Genomic DNA, 21470 nt, shown 5'->3' with positions numbered 1-21470 from the left:
GGTATTTTGTTTTTAATTTATATGGGACACAGGCAACATGTTTTACACTTATTGTGAATATAGTCCAGTTAATCTCTCTTCCATATATTTATTTCAACTCTTGCAAACACATTATTTCGAAAACTGGCCATAGTCACACGTCCATTACTGTGAACTCGATCTGGGCCGTTTTAAATGAATGTCTTGTCGGCTGATCTGACCCAAATATTTGAAGTAATAAAAAGGAAACAGCCTTTTGTTTTGACTTGATAATGAAATTTATAAAATATAGTTTATGTACAGATAGGATAACTCTGCATAACCAGTATTCCCTGAGTGCCCACAGGTTGATTATGTGAGAAAAGATGACTGAAACTAATGCACAAATCCAGTTCTCTGTTGCAGTGTTGTTGTTTTATTGTGCAGTTTCTACGTAATTAAATAGTTTTAACCAACCTTTGTCGTTCAATTGGCACATTATCATTGTGTATCTTCCATATTTTCTTGTTTGAACACATAGGCAGAATCAATATTTAATGTTTTTATTGTAGAAATGCAGATTTAACAACAACAACAAAAACAAAATTAAAAAATGCCATAAATGACTTTAAAAACATTAATTTAAAACATGAATTATCTAAACATTATATATTTCAAATAAATTACAAAACTGTGATGTTCTTTTGCATATGCAAAAATATAATTTGACTCCAAGTATACATAAAATATACAATACTAGATAAGGAGGCAGACCAAAAAGAAAAGCAAATGTGATCAGATGTATAATACAGCACAGAAACACTGACGTTCATGATGAGGTTGGTAAAGGTGCTAGCTAGGTGCTAGCTACTGTTAGACGTCATTGATGACTAGTCTTTTTGCTTGAGCTCCATCGTGGATAGGGACTTTTCAGGCTTTTTTGACCTCCTATACTTATAGGCCAATAGGACAGTGGCCACCAAGAGGACCACACCAAGGACCAATAGCACCCACTGGCCAGCGATGGCAGCGGCGCCGTCCACACTGAGACCCAGGAAGTCCACTTTACCTGCAGGAGCAGGTGTAGCTTCACCTGCAGGACAAAAATAAGAAGTACGTTTTGAATGTTTTTCACTAACTCGCTCAATAACTCACACATTTAACATGTTTAACAAGCTGCAGTTCTCCACAAGGAGGTACTATTCAGTCATTGTCAGACCAGTTATACACAATGCCTACTTGTGGCATCTAATGGGAGGAGCAAGAGCAGTCCCAGGTTAAATTCAGGAATCCTGTAGTAGAATTCAATAGTTTAAGATTAGAAAAAGTCCTCCCCAAATATATCACGGTATAAACTGCCAAACAAATGTTATTAAAAAGTCATAGTGTGTTAGATCATTATAAAATGTCATAGTGATAAAAATGCAATACAATGTCATACTACACTAGTACTATATACAATCTGAAAAAACAAATAAAATAAATAAAAGTAATGCTGCACATACAGAATGTTGTAATACGGCTTGCAAAAATAGCAAAAATACAAAGATATAACTCTTCCTAGATGACGCTCATCAACATGTTTATATCCTTAAACTGCTGTGGCTACTTTGTATTAATAATACTGTTGACACAAAAAACCTTCACAAAACATTTGTCTCCAGTATATGGTATGCCACATATTAGTAATCAAACAGTGAAACAGCCTAACCTAAGGAAACAAAGCCACTGTATTACTTTATATTCTTTTCACACTCATTAATTGTTCATTTTTAAATCTAAATTCTTTATTTCTCTCTTCACTGTGTAACAGCTGTGTTTTCTTTCCCCCACTATCTCTTGTATTCTGTTGCTGAGAATCTAATCAGTCTAATATGTACATATCCTTTCAGGATCTCATCAGTAAGACAAGAGGAGCAGGAGATTGATTCCACTGTAAGCCGCAGCCGGAGAGAAAAACAAAAGTAATGCGTCTGTGTAAAAACATTGTGCTTTTTTTCTTCTGGGATGGAGTTAAAAAAACATTTGGCTTGGTGATTGTAAAACGTACACAAAGCCAACAGGCTTGCCTGCATGCGTGTGCTTTTATTCATGTTTCTGTGGAAGTATCAAAGTATGTTGACGCAAGAATGTGCTGGACGTACTTGAAGGTTTCCAGTCGTAGTCAGGCCACCCTCGGACATCATTGTTCTTGTTGTTTTCTTCCTCCAGCCATTGAATGAGAGGTTGGAAATACTGCATGAGAGGCTTGGCATTCATTTTGGGCTGGCCGGTGATCATGGCCATAGCCTCGGGCCAGGGCTTACTGAAGCCAAGCTTCATCACATCGCTGCAAACGACAACACAGAAAGGGTCAGAGAGGAGGTCGGATGGGAAGAGGATCAGTAGCAAGGATGTGTTCCAGAGATAATTACACACATGGTGCAGAGCATAATTACACCAGCTGCCTGCACTCGATAGAGTATTTACTCTATTGAACAAAAAATACCTTACATCATTTATAGTAGGTACATGCATATATCAAAAATATATATTCTGATGAAAAGAGCAAATATTTTACTTCATTTATAATCACATAGAGTTTTTTCATGTGGAAAATGCACCATAGGATATGATACATAAAGGATATTTGTTGATGGAAGTGGTAAGTTGAGTACTAACCCGAGAAGCTTCCCAGCTTCTTGAGACTTGTAGATATCGCAGGTATGTAGAGGCCCAACATGCTTGGCAGCATCACACAGAGCCTTGTGGAACTGAAACTGGATGATGAAGCTAACGAAGTACCTGATTGAAGATAATTAAACATGTCATTAAACTGTCATGACTTTGGTTTAATACCAGGAGGAAACAGAAAAACACAAAACAAACTGGCTGTCACTTCAACCCCTCATAATTGGGAATTGATTTTGATCTTTTTAGCCATGTGAGTAGCTGTGTTTACCTTATATTTCCAGAGTTCATTGGTTCATTGTTGAAGCTGTTATCAATCTATTGCGCTCCAATTATTATGTGCCCTGTTTGTTCTGCCAAACAAGGAAACGTTACCTGACATATGGCACATTAGCAGGGATGTGGAACTTTGCACCTGGGTCAAAGTCCTCCTCAGTGCGGGTTACAGGTGGACACAGTCCCTGGTACTTCATTCTGCAATGCAATAAAGTTTAATCTAATTTTTATTGAAGTATATCATTTACAAATGTATTGATTTATAACACAAATAATGCTTACTGATTAACTTTCATTTATTAATATAATGCATTGAATTATGTTATATAATGATACACATTGCACTTTGTAATTGTAAAAATGCTGGGAAACCTTACCTGAGGTTCCACCATTCTTTATTGTACTCAGTCGATGCGATGCGCCCGTCAAATACCTTCCATCTCCACTGATCCATCAGGTAACCAAAAGGTAGGAAGGCGATTTTGTCAAGCGCCATGCTCATCAGGAAGTTGATATCACTCTCTAGAGGAGACAGAAACACCCAAATCATGAGCTGTGTTATAACATCACATGCTTTTACAGAACTATACAAAACATATGGTCTCACCATAGTTGTTCTCAACTTTGTCCAGGAGGCCGATGCTCTGCAGATGTTTGGGTGTGGACACTGACAGGGCTAACACATCGCCGATGGCCTCATGGAAGCCGGGGTTGGCTCCATCACGGAAGGACACGGACTGGTCTTTGTACTGCAGGAAGTACTGGACGTGGCCCATCTCATGATGCGCCGTGATCAGGTCGTCCATAGTCACTACCGTGCACTGTTTGATTCTGGTGACACAAACACGGCCATCAATTTCACACCTCATTGGTTTCCATGCACTTAATGGCTGAAAATTAAGTGTATTTATTTATCTGAGTCAGTGCACAGCTTCTTAGCTGGAACAGCTGTGGCTGGGTGTTTTGACGGCAGAAAAAGTTAGGTCAGTTAGGTGCTGAAAATGTTTTTTAACCTGAAGTCTTTTCGGTTATAGAAGTCCCACGCAGAGGCGTGGCACACCACCTGGCGTCCGTCAGATGGCTTCTCCAGCATGGATTTGTGCCAGAACTCTTGTGGCATTGGCAACAGACCCAGAGAGGTGAAAAACTTGTCTGATTCCTGGAACATTCTGGTGGCGTTCCAGCCCTGTACAGGAAAAGAAGAGTGAATGTGTGGATAAGTGTGAGTAAATATAAACCGTTTTACAGGCCATGAGGTAATTGTGAAGTGCAGTGTAAACATATAGCTAAAAGGATCGGAGGTAACATACCCTTGAAATAATGTAAATAATGTAGACAGTATATCCATGTATAATGTACACATTATGGCAGTTATGGATGTCTGCTGCTGTTATTCAGCACAATTAAATGTCTCTATTTATCCTCATTCTGCTGGAACCTCCACTTTGGACTGCATTAGTCTCATTTTGTGTGTGTGTGTGTGTGTGTGTGTGTGTGTGTGTGTGTGTGTGTGTGTGTGTGTCTGTGTGTCTGTGTGTATTCTTTTGGTGTGTCCTTGTGTATTCATGTGTGGCTGCAATCATTATGCAACAGCTGGCTCGTGTGTTTATCCACCTGTGAAACCATAGCAGGAGTGGCGTCAACCTGCGTGGCATCTGGGTAAGGCATGGCCAAATCCATTATGCCAGACCACGTCTGTGCCCACATGTTGCCTGAAAGGACAGAAGACAGCATTCTTATATTTTTTCCCAAGTTATGGGACAAGTCATCCTCTGCTCTGCCGGTATTAAACCAAGTGGGATTTGTGGCGGTGAGCCAGTCCAATCGCTAACTGGGAGGAACTGTCTCACACAATCTCACGCCTGACGCCTCTGAAAGCAAATTAAATCGTGCCTAAATCCAAATGCATCTACAGCCAACGAGAATATCAATGGGGTGCGCTTCCACACAAAAGGAGAGTTTAGGCTAGAGTAATCCTTTAGATTCCAAAGTGAAATACTGACTGAAGTGTGGTTTTGACCTGTGACCTTAGCCTCAACCCCGGGAAGCCTGATATAATCAATGGAAAGTTTCTGAAATCCGTGTAGCCTCAAATATTGTACTTATGGAAACCAGTCCCAAAACGTTCCTACTGTCACCCACCCAGCAAATGAGCAGGAATGGGTCCCTTCAGGTTGATGTGCTCAGCACCATACTTTTTGTACAGAGCCCTGCGGACATAGGAGTGCACATTCTGATAGAGTGGTTCCAGCTCCTTCCACAGAGCCTCAAGGTCTTCCTCGAAGCTCGGGGTTTCATACAGGGAGCGCCAGAAAGCCCCATTGTCGGAGTGACCTACAGACAGTACCAGGGTTAAAAATAGGACAAACATTACATTAGTTTTATGCAAACCTTTAAAGCTGCTTGTCAGTAAACATATCCTAAATGGTGAGTTTAATATTAAAAGGGCAACTTTCTGTTGTTTAAGTTTTGCCAGTGGGCAGGAAATAACTATGTCAAACAGTAAACAATAGAGAGACATAGATGAGAAGATTATACAACTTTCTTATCTGTATAATAATAATAATAATAATGCATTTCATTTTTAACGCACTCTTCCTTCAAAGAATCTCCAGAGTGCCAGTGTATGGTCGAAAGGAAGCCACTGCAATCAGCCAATTAGCTATTTGCTTGGCACAAAGACTGGAAACAGCAAAATCTGCTCCAGGGGGTTATGTGCCAGACTATATTTAGGCTGGGACCATGTTGCAAGCCAACAGCAGAGACTCCAGGAAGGTACTGGTCCTGACCAAGAATTACGTTTTTGTTTTAATGATTAAATAAAGAAGATATAACTTGCTCTAAAGATGCTGGTAGTTGGAGTTTGAACAGCCCTCACTCACAAAAAATAATTCTCTCACCGAATCTCAAGGTGGATGTAAAATTACTATTTAAGGTCATACCATTGAGTTTGGCAGCTGTGTTGGCCAGTTCAACATATCTCTTGTAATCCTGGCGAAGCACTTTGCCAGCAGCATCTCTCCATCCTTTCCACGCAAACAACAGTTCGTCATAATCCCTGGACTCTGCCATGATCTTCTGGAGATCTGAAACACAGCGCATTCTTTTATTACACTAACTTCACGTACATAATACCGTGTCTTTTCAAATGTTTCATTGTTACTTGTGAATTATTTAATTTTTTATATATTTTTAATATGTATTGCACCTATTACACTTGTTACATTATGTCATAGAAGCTAAATGTTATTACATGCATCAATAACCAATAGTCAATTTGCCATATCTGGTAAGTAAACAATTACTGCATGGTTTGCCCTTATGCAACATTTGCTTCATTAGATATTATATCAGTATTATTTTTTCTTCATATTAGGATTGGCATTCATTTCATGGTTTTACCTGGATCCAGCGGATGGCATGCCCCATTATCTCTGCACACCTCAGCCACACTGTACTTGGTCTCCATGTTGGAGAGGAGAGTGTTGTACTGAAAAGGGAAAGGTGTCCACCAAGCATTAGATCCCACAGAACATTATCTAGTTTTGATATTTGGCTAATACATTTCTAAATGTGCTCAGATTGAGCAAAGACTATATGAGCATGTAGGAGAGACAAATTAATCCAAAAGGTATCACTGTTAAATGTGTTTGATTTATATATTGACAATAGCTGTAACATAACAGTAACTTCTTGTTTTTGAGTGCTTGAGTTGGCTGGCACTTGTTTGACATGTATTTCTTTGAGTGAAACCTCTAGAGCTCTGTGTCTGGTCCCTTCACTGCAACCCTTCAGTTTGCAAAAAGCATGACACACAAGTAAACAAGCTCATGACAGCTGGCTAAAACCTTTAGTCCATCTTAAATAATCAGAGAACAACAGTCAAAGATTGCAAAGAAAGAGCTTTAAGGAATATTAATGTCCTGGGACACACAGCTCATTTTTAACCGCCTGTAAGCTCTAACTGTGTTTAATGTGATCGCATCATTTCTGCTTCTGGCTGCCTTGTCCTTAGTTAGCCAGATTATGTTAGCTAACGAGAGCCGACGGATGGCGATCAGTATGAGCAAGGGCCACAAACACATTTGCCTTTATTAAAACAATGTTACTTGTTTCCAGCGAGTTGCTGTTCTTTCTCAATATGAGCTCATAGAAGAACAATTTTACCATTCAACTCAACCCATTACTATTACTATTTGTAAGACTAAAACCGAGTTCTCCACACCTCTTCCAGTTGTTCCATGGACAGCGCAGCCCTCTCAATGTCGCTGAGTTTTTTAATGATGCGTTTGACCGAGCCGTCCTGGAAGTCAGTGGTGTCGTACTGGCGGGCCTTCTGGCCATACTTCAGGGTGTGGGCAGACATCTCCAGGTTCTTCTCAAGCTAGAGAGGATGAAACACTCTTTCAATGTTCTATTCATTACATTAAGTGTCAGTGAAAACATTTGATTGATTGGATGGATGAATTAATGGACAGGGTTAAAAATGCACAGAGATGGTACAAGGGTAATTAGGTACAGAGATACATTCATACGTACATGGGTTGATAAGTAACTCATCGAGTCAAAATCAATTATTGATTAATTGACGCAATAATTGTATTAATGCCCTGAGTTAATGCACAAAATCAACATAAGATGCAACACTCCTTCACATTTTATGGATGACAGATGACGCTTGAACAATGTTAGGGGGATTTCAGGGAGGTCAGTCAGAGGCAGAGGGGCTCACCATTGCCTGCTTATTGGCTTCGTTGATGTCTGTGTTGTAGCTCCAGGAGGCCTCGGTGTAGGCGTTCCACACCACCTCAGCTGTGCTGTTGTAGTCATCCAGAAATGTCTTTGCCTCAAGCTCATCTGTGTTCTTGTCTGGGTAAACAAAAAGAGGGACAAGCTAGCTCAACTACTATAGATAAATCCACGGAATCAAGTTTGGAAAATAGTATCCCATTTCAGCTAAATAATTATGATGTGTAAATGTCTTCGCTTTCTTACGTGTTGATTTATTTAGAATAGTTCTTATACTTTATTATTCCCTTCCAAATCATGTTAATGTATATCATCCTCTGTTATTCTGCTTTTCATTTTGATCAGTACTCTTACCAATATCTTCAGGGTAGCCTTCAGGGATTGGTGGGACCCAGTTAAAGTCAGGCCATCCCAATGTCTCATTCACATTTTGCTTTTCCAGCCACTTAATAATGGGTTCAAAGTATTTCATCAGTGAGGTTGCATCCAGCTTTCTGGTCCCTATAGCCTCCTGGAGCACATCAGGCCAAGGTTTAGAAGAGCCAGCCTGGAGAATTTTCCTGGAGAGGGTAGAGCAAAATCGTATTACACCTTCACTGTGTCCCTAGATCCATTGTTCATGCTCTCTTTAATAAAGAATGGAGAGCCAAGCAGATTACATACTTTAAAATGTCCCCAGCATCTGCGGAGCCGAAGATGTCGCATGTGTGCAAGTCACCCGTATGATTCGCTGCTGTGCACAGTTTTTCATGAAGCTGGAACTGCAGGATGAAACTGACAAAATACCTGCAGGGGAAATAATGGCTGTCATCTCTTCAGTGCATTATATTACAATACCACATACAACAAGTAAAGGCAGAAATCATAATGAGACGTCACATGATATTCCATTTTTTTTTGTAAAATCCGTAATACTTCGATACGCTGAGTAGAATAGTACAAAACTAAAAATTACCCCTTTAGGGTTAGATGATAAGAACGCTGAAAGCATCTGTTTCCGCTACAACAACACAAAAAATGTGTTTGTCTGTTTAAGTGGGTGTTTGACAACCGGTCAGTACCCACATTGTTAAAGAAAACCTGCTAAGGTCAGAAGCTTTGCTTTTAAAAGCTTCCTGCTATTATTGTTATTGTATTGTTTAAAACCACACTCAAGTGCCAGTAATTGAGTCCACATGAAAGCAAACAATACCTTAATTCCCCGATCACTAGCCATTTGTGCATGTTGATTTACTTTTCATATTTCACATATTTCCCTGGTGCCCTCATAGGGGTGCGCCGGCACGTACACAAATATACTCACACTCATAATGCCTGTGCACTTAATAGACTCCATTTTATGGTTTGTATGAGTCTGAATGAGTTCAGCTAATCAGGCAGCTAGAAAAGTACTAAATACATGTCATGAAAATGTAAATAGCCCAAGCTGATTGTGTGTATCTCTTGTGTGTAAACTATTACATCGTGGTGTGGCTGGAACAGGAGGATACCTGATGTATGGCGTGTTTCCAGGGATGTGGTATTTGGCCCCAGGATCAAAGTGCTCCTCTGTACGTCTGGTGGGCGCACAGATGCCTTGATATTTTGTCCTTTAAAATGAAATGCAAGATAAATTTAACAGAAAAATGTATTAAGCACCAAGCAGCAGGCAGACAAACTTAACAACTAGATGGAGAATATTGTGGGGCATCTAGCAGCTAAAGGCACAGATATCAGGAGGAAGAGACCAAAAACAGAACAAAACTAGAAAGGTGCACATAGTCTCAGCTAAAAGAGATAAAGAAAGTGAATGTTGGACTTTCATTCATCAGATGAAAACAATCCTGACACTGAATGAATGATCATGCTCATTGTGTAAACAAACAACTGTTTGCTAACAGGTTTAACATATCAACTTAAAGGGTGATGATCTCTCCAAGTTTCTTAAGTAATTTTCTCATCATATCTGAAGATTCAAACAACAGACAGTTATGCTAACAGGTTAGCATAGCTTAGCATAAAGACTAGCATAAGTAGAAAACAGCTACTAGTTATAGCTTTATCAATCTTCTCATCTGACTCCCAGCAAGAAAGTGAATAATCACACTTTCAAAAAATGTAACTATTTCTTTTACATGGAATATGTTATAAGCCTGTGCATAGAAGTCTACCTGAGGTACCACCATTCAGCGTTGTACCGCTCTGGTGGTGTGTTTCCACTGAACACACCCCATCTCCACTGGTCGATGAGGTAGCCAAATGGAAGGAAGGCTATCTTCTCCAGGGCCATCTTTAGCAGGTAGTTGGTATCAGTTTCTGGAGAAACACAATGCAGAAACACATTCTTTAAACGTTTATGAATTCATGTTTGAATTTATCCACATCTGTTCTATGGGAGGGTATCTCAGTGGCTTGGATTTGATTTATTCTTTCTCTTTACCAGGGTCAGAGGTCACAGTTTCCAGAAGGTTAATGGCATTCAGATGTTTGGGTGTAGAAACGGAGAGAGACAAAACATCGCCAATAGCCTCGTGAAAACCAGGGTTGGCTCCGCGACGGAAGCCCACAGGCTGGTCCTTGTACTGCAGGTAATATTGGATGTGCCCCATCTCATGGTGTACAGTAAAGAGCTGCTCCATTGTTACTGCAGTGCACTGCTTGATCCTATAGAGGGAAATTACTTTGTATTATCAAGTTTTATCAACGAAATGAGCAATGCAGTTCATAATGTAAAGAAACAGTGCCGTAGTATCGATCACTGCAAAGCATGAAATCACTCTTCCTCCGTTTGTGTTGTAATTTAGCTTCTCTTTTATTTCTTGTCAGGTGTGTCTTTTAGTGCATGTACATGCATGTGAACGAGGCCCACTGTGGGTCTTCACTGCCCTGATATGGCGCTCAGAAGTTGTGGTGCCCCGCATCCTGTTTCCCCTCAGCTGTTTGCACCGTTAGCTGGCAGCCACAGTCTTCACCATATTGAGAGCCGTGTGGAGGCAATTGATATGCTCAAAACCTCAAATTGAACCCCTTCAAGTCTAATTCACTAAATAATTCACTGATAACTTCATTAGTCAATTCTACCTGAAGTCTTTGCGGTTGTAAAAGTCCCAGGCAGACGCATGGCACACCACCTCACGACCTTCAGGCTTCACCAGCATGGATCCGTCCCAGAACTCATCAGGCATCTTGTCTAGTTTCAGAGACGTGAAGAAGTCCTCGGCCACGCGAAACATATGCGTTGCATTATAGCCCTGTGGAGAGAAAAAGTCACAATTCAGCTCAACCCTATCTGACAAAACTAAAAGCAGATTAAGATTCATGAGCTTCATCATTTGAGGTCTGGAAGACCAACAGGATGATTATTTTACACAATCCATAGTGGCACACAATCTTCCCCCCTTACTTACTTGTTTGACCATTTCATCAGTCACATCCAAGTTGGGTTTATCAGGAAATGGGATCATCATACCATAAATATTGTTCCAGGTCTGGGCCCACATATTTCCTGAGGGTGAGGAAGAAAACACACTTAGGCAACAATTCAGACGTGTTATGAGATACTCCATTAAGGGGCACTGTAGGAAATACCTCATTCACAGTAATGTGATAAGCACACAAAATGACTTGCCGGGGTTTGTCTGCAATACAGTATTGTGTGATCACATATTTGATGACTTTCTGTGCTTTTATTAAATAATTACTCTTCATGTTAGGGAATGTGTGGGAAATGATTACAGCAGTGAGGAAATATGTGGTTAAAGCCCAGCACCCTATTTATAAAGATCCACATTTAGTGTTCCTTAAAAATGATGTAATGGTCCCCTAGCTACGATAAAATATAGCCCTGATAAAAACAAAAACATGTTTGCTGTCCTCTGTGTATGGAAAAATGCATCCATTGTGCACACAATGTCTTTATTTCACACAACAATTTTGATGCAACTGTCAAACTTTACAGTAACTCCCTCCATTTAGCATAACAGAATACATTACCACTGTGACCCAGCACATATTCGTGGCTCTATTCAGCAGACAGCATATAGCAAGATCAAAATGTTCAGTTGTACCTAGCAGATGGGCAGGAATGGGCCCTTTAAGGTTGATGTACTTGGGACCATACTGGTTGTAGAGCTTGCGGCGCACAAAGGCATGCAGGTTCTGGTAGAGGGGTTCAATGGTCCTGTAGAGTTTCTCTATATCATGCTCAAAGGTCGGAGAGTCATACCAAGAGCGCCAGTCAGCTCCAGTGTCAGTAAACCCTACAAAGGATGAAATGGTAATGTAATTTCTCCTCCTTTATTCTCCTTGTTCTATTGTTACGTCAGTCCCATTCAATGTATTACTTATTTGTAGCATTATGAACTGCTCTCAATGACAATGTCAAAAGGTGAAGAGTTCTTACCATCAGCTTGAGACGCAGTGTTGCTGAGCTCCACAAACCTAGGGTAGTACTCCCTGAGAGGTATACCTGATGCATTATGCCAGGCTTCCCACACGTACAGCAGTCTCTTGTAGCTTCTAGAGTTGGCCATGATATCTGTGAGCTCTGCAAAATGAAAAAAAAATATCCCACCTTTGGTCATGAAGAAAATGATGGAAAGGTAAAGGGAGGCTGACCTTATCTGGTGCACAGACAAACGATTAGAACTCAAAAGCAAAAGCTGAATGTTTTCCGCGAAAACAATGAAGATGTATTGGCATTTCAATTACCTTATGCTCTCTCAGCAGGAAAAGGCCAGAAGAGACACATATCCACAAGATTAGCTTTGATTTATGACAACTCCATGATATTTTGAGCGTGATGCAAAACAACTTTTATCTTTAAAATGCCAGAAATAGGAAATGAAGGGGAAGAAAAGGAAAAAAGTTGAAGATCACAGAAGGTGGTTGAAATGGTGGAAAAAGTGATTGCTGACAGTCGGTTTGTAATTTTAATAACACCATGTGTTTTGTAAAGGGATGTACCACAATCCTTTGAATAACCCTGCTCCACCTTAGTATATTTCCAAGATTAAGAAACTAGTAATATCACAATTGTAAATTGGCATATGTTTATTAGTAATAGTTTTCAGAAGAAGTCATCTTTTTGTTGTCCTGTGTGTGTTGGCAAGCATTTCTCACAATTACTGTTGGCAGCTGTTGGTAACAAAACATAGAGCCATTGTTCGCAATACATGTTGGCAGCTTTAAAAGCCACCGACATTATGTTTCTATAGCTTCTTACTCAACACTTATGGCCACATCCACAACACTTCCTTTGGAGACCTCTCTGAAGTGATTTTGCCCATCCTGTTACTTTGCCAAGAGCAGATAAGATCTTAACCACTTACAACTGTTTCTTTTCTCGAGACTTCCCCTCCTTATTGTTGGGATTTTCATAATCCTCGACATTGTTTGAACCCTGTTTCTTTCCAATAACTCCAAAGCACCTGTATCATATCATTCATGCATTTTGAGCTTCAAACTGAGCTTTTATATTATATTTACTGACCTGGTTCCAGGCTCCAGCTTATGTTTGGTTCTGGATGCACCTTAGCCGTTGAATAAATATTGTCCATGATGCTAAGAATTGTATTATACTGGAGACAAGAAGAAAAAAATGTCAGTCATACAAGTTCACCATTAATAATACAGTGATAAAACATAATTACGAGGACAAATTTCCTGTGAGAAAACAAACCTCCTCCCTGTCTTTCTGGGGCAGGTTGGCAACTCCCAGGATCTTGATCTTGTTCATTAGTGTCTTGTCTGAAGGTTCAGGGAGAGTGTCTAGAAGCAGATCAGAGAAGACCTGCTTGGCCTTCAGCCCCCACGCTGAGGAAAAGGCCTGCTCTTCAAGGGATGCATTTATCTAAAGACGATAGAAAGTTCTTGATCACGATATGTTGATTACGCATTAGAACTAATGAACAGGTAGCATCAGTCATTTAGTTTCTTCTTATGACCAATCAAGGGTTATTTTTGTTATTTTCCTGTGTTCCTCTTGCAACATTGGCATGTTTCAGGAGTAGAAAGTGGGCAGGTATGAGAGCATATTTGGACACAGAGGACACCTTTGTTGAGTGGTGTGGGAGGAACCACCTGCAGCTCAGCATGGCCAAGATGAAGGAGGAAATGACGGTGGACATTTACAAATTATTTACGGGCACTAAAGAACAAAAGGTATTGATTCTACTTTTTGAGAAAGCTCAGTTTCTTTGTTTCTATATTCGTTTGTCACTACCCATGACATCTTTTTCAATATTGGATGGATTGTCATGATATTAGTGGTGCTTAATGGACCTGTTAATGGACCTCTGTGAACCCCTGAATTGCAATTGGTGCTATTTGATGCAGCCATTCAGTTAACTTTTAATCTCACACCATCGTTAGGTCAAAATGTAAATTTGTCCAATACTTTGGTTTACCTAGCGAATAGCTTTTAATGGTCAATAGCTGCGAGCATGGCTGCACACTGTTATCTAACTCCTTTACCAGCTGCAACATGTCTTCATCTGTGTCTTCATGTGGTCTGGGATCATTAAAGTGCTCTGTCTATTGTGAGCAAGGACACAACAGCATAACAACCCTAGCTCAAGGATGATATTTTTGAAAAATGTCTTGTCAATGCTTAAGTACATTCTTGTTTATGGCCTCGCTGAATCTCACAAGCTTTTCTTTAAAGATTGTGAGACATTGTGGACATTCAGTATGTAATGACAGTGCTGGTAGAAAGGAGTCGAGGCTGCTGTGGAACATTGCATGGACAGGGTAAGTGTGTCACATTGATTTGCTCTTATTGAAAATGATGAACTGCAGCATTATGCTGCACCTTTGCCATTGTGTTTGCCTAAGAAAAAGATGTTCCTTACCGTATTACAACCATGTGCTGTGTCATGTTAACATCAGTGTGTGTGCAGGTTTTTCCCATTTTCCCAAGTGTGACTAAGGTAGCTCAATTTACAGTGTGCTTTCTGAACTTTGAGGAAACCACATCCTGATAAAACTGACCAAACAGGAGCTTCATTCCTGTAATGTTTTCATGGAAGCCTTTCTTATCAGTCTTTTCTCAGTCTTCACTAAAATAACAGGCTGCAGGAGGGAAAAGGGGTGACAGTGAGTTGAAGTATTAACTCTGACCTTTGTGCTCTTCCTCTCAATCTCTCTCTTCTACTCGTTTTTTCCACCCTGCCTACACCCATCAATCCACCCAGACAATCATTCTCAACCAAAGAAACACAATAAAGATACTGCAAGCCTGAAAAGCTTTTTTTTGCTGATTTTGGTTTTCCTCAAGGTCTTTTTGTTTTACACGCTGCAATGAGTGCTGTAATTGGAAAAAAGGGTTTATTTAACACATCTTCATACTCATTTGCCTGGATGTGGTCAAAGGATAACTAGACTTGAATGCAGCACAATAATTCATTTCCAAAATGAAAACCCATGCACATTGGTTGTTAGGTTTTAGAGGTAAGTATTTAGGTAAAGAGTTATTAGAAGGTGTCTGAAATACTTGAATTCTTAGAAAGATTATAATTTATCTTGGACGACTTCCAAATTGAATTTCAAAACTAAACTCTTCTATTGAAAGTAGTTCTCAAACTTCACATTAAAATGACATAATAAAGCTGCCAGTATGCAGTGAAAAGAGCCTCAGGTCTGATTGAGACCCTTGAAGGCAGCTGGTATTCCATTCTGGGGTTCAAAAGACCTCAGTCATTGATATCCACTCTCATCAGTTTTTATTCAGCATGATGAACTGATCCTCATTCTGTTTGATCTTCCACACGTCTAACATGTGCCTTATTTGGACCCACACCAAATCACTCTCACCTCTTAAGGTGAGGAGGAAGTGTGCGTGCATTTGCATGTTTGCATTGCAAATGAGTGTACATGTTGTAATTGAATTTGCCTTTATTCAAATAATTCAAATGTAGCGTAAGAGAAATGGCTATTTCTCTCTCAGGTTCACGCCATGCTCTCTCTCCCCTTGCTGCCAGTTTAGATGGAGCTTAGCACTCTGATCCACTTTGATCCCATCTCAGAATTCTCCATGCTCATTCATTGCAACTACAATCCTGCTTATCTTTCACCTTGCAAAGCGGACACATTCTAGAGAGCAGAACACATTCTGCAGCCTGACCCTGTTGACATTGTGTGGTGGGGGCTGCATCTACACCTGTTCAATGTGTGAGGGGACCAAAGCCTGGATAATGTATTAAAAATCCTGTTGTGACAGCTGTTCAAGCACACGCGGGGGGAAGAAAAAAAAAGTCAGAGGCTTTGCCCTGAGTGTGTTGGTTGGACAATTTGCTTTCACAAGTTTTAAATGACAGAATGAGCTAGTACTTTTCGCAGTATCCATGGATATGGGTGCATTGACTCTTGTTCCCGGAGGCATGAAAATACTCCTTCACACTCCTTCACACCTCCACAGTTTCATTGTCTCTTCTTCTGCTTTATTATCTCCCCTTGCCTCGACTTAAAAGCCCCAAATTCCTGCAAAGGTGAGGCATTTTATTGGCTGTAAATATAGCCACTTTTGACTATAAAAAACTATTAGTGCGTAAAACTGCATTTAGTGGCGAGTGCATCCATCTGGAGAAACTGTATTAAGCAGAACATGTCATAAAATAGATAGTTAAGCAAATGAATAGCCAAGACCCCCTGGAAATGTGTTCAAAACTTGAAGACGTTCACACTACAGGAATTCAGATCTGTTTTATATTTCCAGTAACACGCAGGCTGAGTTGGCTGCGTTGGGAGGAAACTGAGCATGTCATTCGGGAGGGAGATGAATAGGGGTGATGTCCAAATCAAGCAGGGCTCAGTTCCACAGAAACCCTAAAACCATGCATGAATTTATAGTGACGAGGTGACAGTTTTATACAAGCGTGAGAGAGGAGTCCAGCTAACATGTCACCCTCTCAACTCAGGACTACAGGAGTTGTCCTACCTGAAGCTTGGAGTTGTGGTCCGTGATGTTGGTGTTGTAGTTCCAGCTGGCAGAGACGCTGTTGAATAACACCTCCTCAGCAGTGGTGTTGTAGTCGCTTAGGAACCTCAGTGCATCAACTATGTTGCTCTGATAATCTCCTGGATTCCAGCTTGCTGGCAGAGCCTCAGAGGGTCCCAAGACTGGCAGCAGCAGCAGCACTGACCACAGAAACCCGTCCACGCCATTGCCCATGTTCTAGCCTCCACCAAAGTAAGAGTGGAGGAGAAAAATTGTACAGTGAAAGAGTTGGAAGGAAGAGCTAAAAATACACTTGCTCTAGTGAATTGAGAGTACACCTTCCCCCTTGAGCTGTTGTCTCATCTACTCCCTCGCTGCTCCCTTCTTAGCATCCCAGCCCGCCTGCTGGTGAAATACACAGAAGCCAAAGCAAGCTTCTTTTTAAGTGTCAGTTTAACCCAGCCCACACTTCTCTGCAGCCTTCCCTCTTACCTCTTTACAGCACTGGACACATTTCTCCCCCAATTCCCTTCCTTACCACTATCTTTTCTCCCTCCCTTCTTTCTTTTTGTTTAGCAGCCAGGATTCAGATGGATGGCAGTATCTGTGATCAGATCCCAGTTTCTATGACCGTATGATGAGATGAGAGATAAGATATGACACAACAGTCCGCCTGCCTGCCTGCCAGCAGAGTGACGGATCCTCAACAACCAGCACTGGAGTGTCTGGGAGGGACTCCACATGCTCTCAGTTCCATCTGAGAATATACTCCACATAGCTGTTTATTTACATAATTTCTAAGTAAACAAACCAAGAGAGGCGACTGAACAAGGTTATATTACACAATGCTCAGTGCAGACTTGATAGAGCAATATTACCTGTACATGCATGGGCGATGTAAAAAATGTAGAAAACCCACCAGGGACTCCTCATGCCTCCCAGATTGGTCTCTTCCATCACATCGCAGACGATCATTGACGATCATCATAATTTTAAAGGATACAAATCCATTTGAAGACCAATTGGCTTCCAGTCACATTTACTTTGTAATCTATGTTATGCTTTATTCGGTCATGTTCAGGGCACTGATAAAAAAATCAACTGCTTCTTTTGGTACCAACCAGCTGATCATTCACCCGACCCTGGACCCTGACTGGACTTTAGTGGTCAGATTCCTAGAATTAGTTACACTTTGAACAAGAATTAAAAATAAACCATTGTTAAATCCACTGAAAATATGTGACTGGTTTGTTTCATCTTGTTCAGTAACCTCCTCCTCAAATAATACCATATTTACATTTATATTAAAAAGCAATAACGCCACATATAAATTACAATATACCAAACTTTAAATGATTACTCTCGACATTATTACTGTCTATTTGAGTTTTGTGATAGACATGATACACATGTAATTTCTATTAGAAGATCTCCCGTATTCAAGATTACTCTCTCTGATTGTGTTACAGCCAAAAACAAACCAAAAATGTTATATTCAAATCTCAAGTGTGAACTGTGTTGAGTTTGAAAAGATTGACAGCTAGCTGAAAGAAAATTTGAAGATTTTGAGCAGTGGAACAAAACAAGGTTGTTTGTTTTTCAGCTGTTCAATGAGGCCCTTCAGAATGAAGCAGTGACTGAATGAGGCCATAAAACAAGATTATGTTCCAAAGGGTGATCTAATATTCCACAATATTGGATCATAAATCTTTATGACTTAAATAGTTAAAACACTTTTTGAGTAAGAGTTTGGCTTGACGTGTGAATGGATGAAGTTTCTTTTTTACAACAATCAACATGTCTTATTGTTTCACTGTTGAAGCTCATATTCCAGGCTAATGTAAAGCTGCAGGTATTTGCCGTGTTGATTTATAGTGGTAGGTGAAAGTTATGAGTTAATCAAATCATCTATTAACCTTGATATAGTCATGTGACTACAATAAATGAATACTTATCTCTTCATACTAATATAATCCTTATCATTTTGATCAAAGGTTTATGAATGGGATAAAACAAGAATGCCTTTGATGGTGATATAAATGCTGTTGATAAGGAGTTTTCCTCTGGAACAGATACATTTTAATGATGCTGACATTTGAGTTTTGAAGTATATATTACTTATTATTGAATTATATTTAAGTATTATAGTACGATTACTAAAGATAACCAACGCCTGTGTGTGTGTGTGTGTGTGTGTGTGTGTGTGTGTGTGTGTGTGTGTGTGTGTGTGTGTGTGTGTGTGTGTGTGTGTGTGTGTGTGTGTGTGTTATTTCTTATTAAAATAACACTGATTTAATCTGAACTCTTGTTTGTCCGGTAAAGGCAGAGGGAGTCATTATCACCTCACAATGAGACAGCGATAGTTATTACATGAGTACTTCAGGGTCACAGTGGATTTAGCCTCGGATCACAGGATTAAAATCTCACCGTACTGTGCAGAGATCTGCCTCGATCGGGTACAGAGAAGTCATCCTAGAAATCTGTCGAGTCACGTAGCAGATATCTTTAAAGAGAGATATCTCAAAAACATCTCCAATGTTCCTGTCTTTGAACATGTGAGGTACCTGGAGTGGGCTGGTTACTAATTAACAGAGTACATCCTAACCGCGCTGATAGGGATGGATGGATCGGTGATAATGCAGCGGTGGCTCTGTAAAGGTGCGGCTTGGGGCTGATGACGTCTGGTCATAACAGGGTGAAGTCAGAAAAAGGCAATGTGCATTGACAAAAATGTCAAATGTCAAAATTAGTGTCATACTTTTGATAAAAAAAGAAATATATCAAACAATTTTTTTACCTGGACTTCATAGCCAGTGGCTTGAAAAAAAGTTAGAGAAAAGGGTAGCAGGTGCCTGCAGACTATTTTGAATTGAGTTCACGGTGTTCACAGTATGTGCAGAGCATTAACTGCTGCCTTATTGTGTGTGTGTGTGTGTGTGTGTGTGTGTGTGTGTGTGTGTGTGTGTGTGTGTGTGTGTGTGTGTGTGTGTGTGTGTGTGTGTGTGTGTGTGTGTGTGTGTGTGGTGACCTGACAATGTAGTCTCTGGCACAATAATTGAATTTGGCTTTTCCTTTAATGGAAGTCTGTGAGGTGTGGAGAGGCTGTGATAGAGCCAGAACATCCAATCTCCACAAACAGGCATATGTTGCACACCATTGGACATGGATGCTGCAGTGCCGTGTGTGTGTGTGTGTGTGTGTGTGTGTGTGTGTGTGTGTGTGTGTGTGTGTGTGTGTGTGTGTGTGTGTGTGTGTGTGTGTGTGTGTGTGTGTGTGTGTGTGTACCGTAGGGTGTGAGATGACATTTTAACTCTTTCTGTAGTTTCTTCATCGACATTTTGAATAACTTCAAAATATCAATCAAATCTCATTCCAGTTCAGATTCATCCTGCATTATGCATGTGTCCTGTTCTGCAAACTATCAAGGCTATCATTCTAAAAGTATCATCAGTTCATAATACAAAAATACAATAAATAATTTAAAACCATAATTTGCAGGAGGCAACCATTGAGAGTCAATGTGGAATTAACAACTGCACACATCTGTCCTGTATGAAGGACCTTCCTGTTTCATTGTTGGTTAAATCATAAACCCATAAGCTGACTATGGCAAGTTCACAATGTTGTTATAATTTAAGGTATTAAAACGGAACAATTGTTGTGTCTTCTTGTTTGTTGAGATTAAAAATTTGATTCTCAAAAATATTAAACAGGGTCTGATTTAATATGGATATTAAACGTACCTTATGGTGTTTTTCTTCTTTCTTTTTTCTTTTTACCACTAGCAACACTATGGAGACGTTTTTATGAGAACCCAGTGTTGACAATTATTTCCCAATGAAAGTAGCCAGCAGCACTAGCTGCAAAACTTGCTAAATCTAGCAAGAAAGTTGCCAAGTCAGCAACACTAACAGCTCATCCCGTCAGGCCTCCCTCCAAAGCCACTCCCTCAAAATGATCATGAACCTAAACAACGAACATGACTTTTGTGAGTACTCGCAGCTTTTAAGCAAGCTATTTTTGTATAGATTACAGTGACGAGCACTGTAGGAAGGCAGGTCAGTTGCAATGATTAGACGGGCAATCATTTTATCCAATCCTTTCATTTTTCATCCAATCATTTCATTCAATTAAAATAATTGGGCTTATTACAGTCCTGCGACAGCCACAGTTACTGGATAATTGTACGTATTTCAGTACTGATTGCTTTCAGAATACAATGAATTCAACATGTAAAGTATAAAGAAATGTGTTTTTGAAGATTATCAACTCTAGCTTTAATGATGTATGTGTTCCACATCAGCATCCTAGTAAGCCCCAACAGTGTGACAGTGAACACCAATACCAGGATTCTGAAACTGAAGCAACTAAATGGAAGTTAGAGCATCTACTAAATCATATCTTTATTTGAGAGTAAATTCACGTTTCACAGCTAGTATACTCGACTGGTTTCACACTTGGAAAGTGTGTCTGTGTAAACAAGAACATAAAACAGAAGTGTGCTGTCCTGATGTCCGGACAATGTCAATACAGCTAATCTGTATCTTTTCAGATGGTTCAGGAAAAACATACAACATGTGTTTATTTGTGAATACTTTATACAAATGTGACCTCTCCAAATGCTGGAATTCCAGAGGATTAAAAAGTGCATCATCAGTGCAAGTGTGGAATAATGACTGAATGGGTAATTGAGGGTTACAAAACCCTGGTTGCACATTTGAGGCTTAGAAAGAAAATGACATAATGTCTGAGGTCCCCAAGAGGGCAGGAAGGTAAGTATGAGTGTTGTCCCTCTCCTCGGCTGCAGAATCCTGTGTCTCCACAGTATATCATATCATTAGGCCATTTATGTTGTCTAGGTGTAGTGTGTAGTGTGTAGTGTGTTACTAGCTGCAATAAATCA

At 40.1% G+C, this 21470-nt stretch overlaps 1 protein-coding gene across 1 annotated transcript; it reads right to left on the bottom strand.

The window, feature by feature from the left end:
• Positions 1-664: 664 nt before the first annotated feature.
• ace (angiotensin I converting enzyme (peptidyl-dipeptidase A) 1) lies at positions 665-16801 on the bottom strand (the record flags this gene model as incomplete). The annotated part of the gene is made up of 25 exons (XM_079214012.1): positions 665-1051; positions 2103-2287; positions 2620-2742; positions 3004-3102; positions 3282-3426; positions 3512-3735; positions 3918-4090; positions 4519-4616; positions 5047-5238; positions 5847-5990; positions 6307-6394; positions 7130-7288; positions 7637-7773; positions 8008-8213; positions 8317-8439; positions 9144-9242; positions 9804-9948; positions 10073-10296; positions 10714-10883; positions 11040-11137; positions 11700-11891; positions 12035-12178; positions 13124-13211; positions 13313-13483; positions 16568-16801. The coding sequence occupies 25 exons, from the start codon at positions 16799-16801 to the stop codon at positions 849-851; spliced, it is 3864 nt and encodes a 1287-aa protein (XP_079070138.1). The 3' UTR covers positions 665-848.
• Positions 16802-21470: the final 4669 nt, after the last annotated feature.

Source organism: Taurulus bubalis (genome assembly GCF_910589615.1).
Source record: "Taurulus bubalis genome assembly, chromosome: 2".
NCBI classification, from domain to species: Eukaryota; Metazoa; Chordata; class Actinopteri; order Perciformes; family Cottidae; genus Taurulus; species Taurulus bubalis.
Note: the sequence above shows the minus strand (reverse complement) of the source record. Positions and strands in the feature narration are given on the sequence as shown.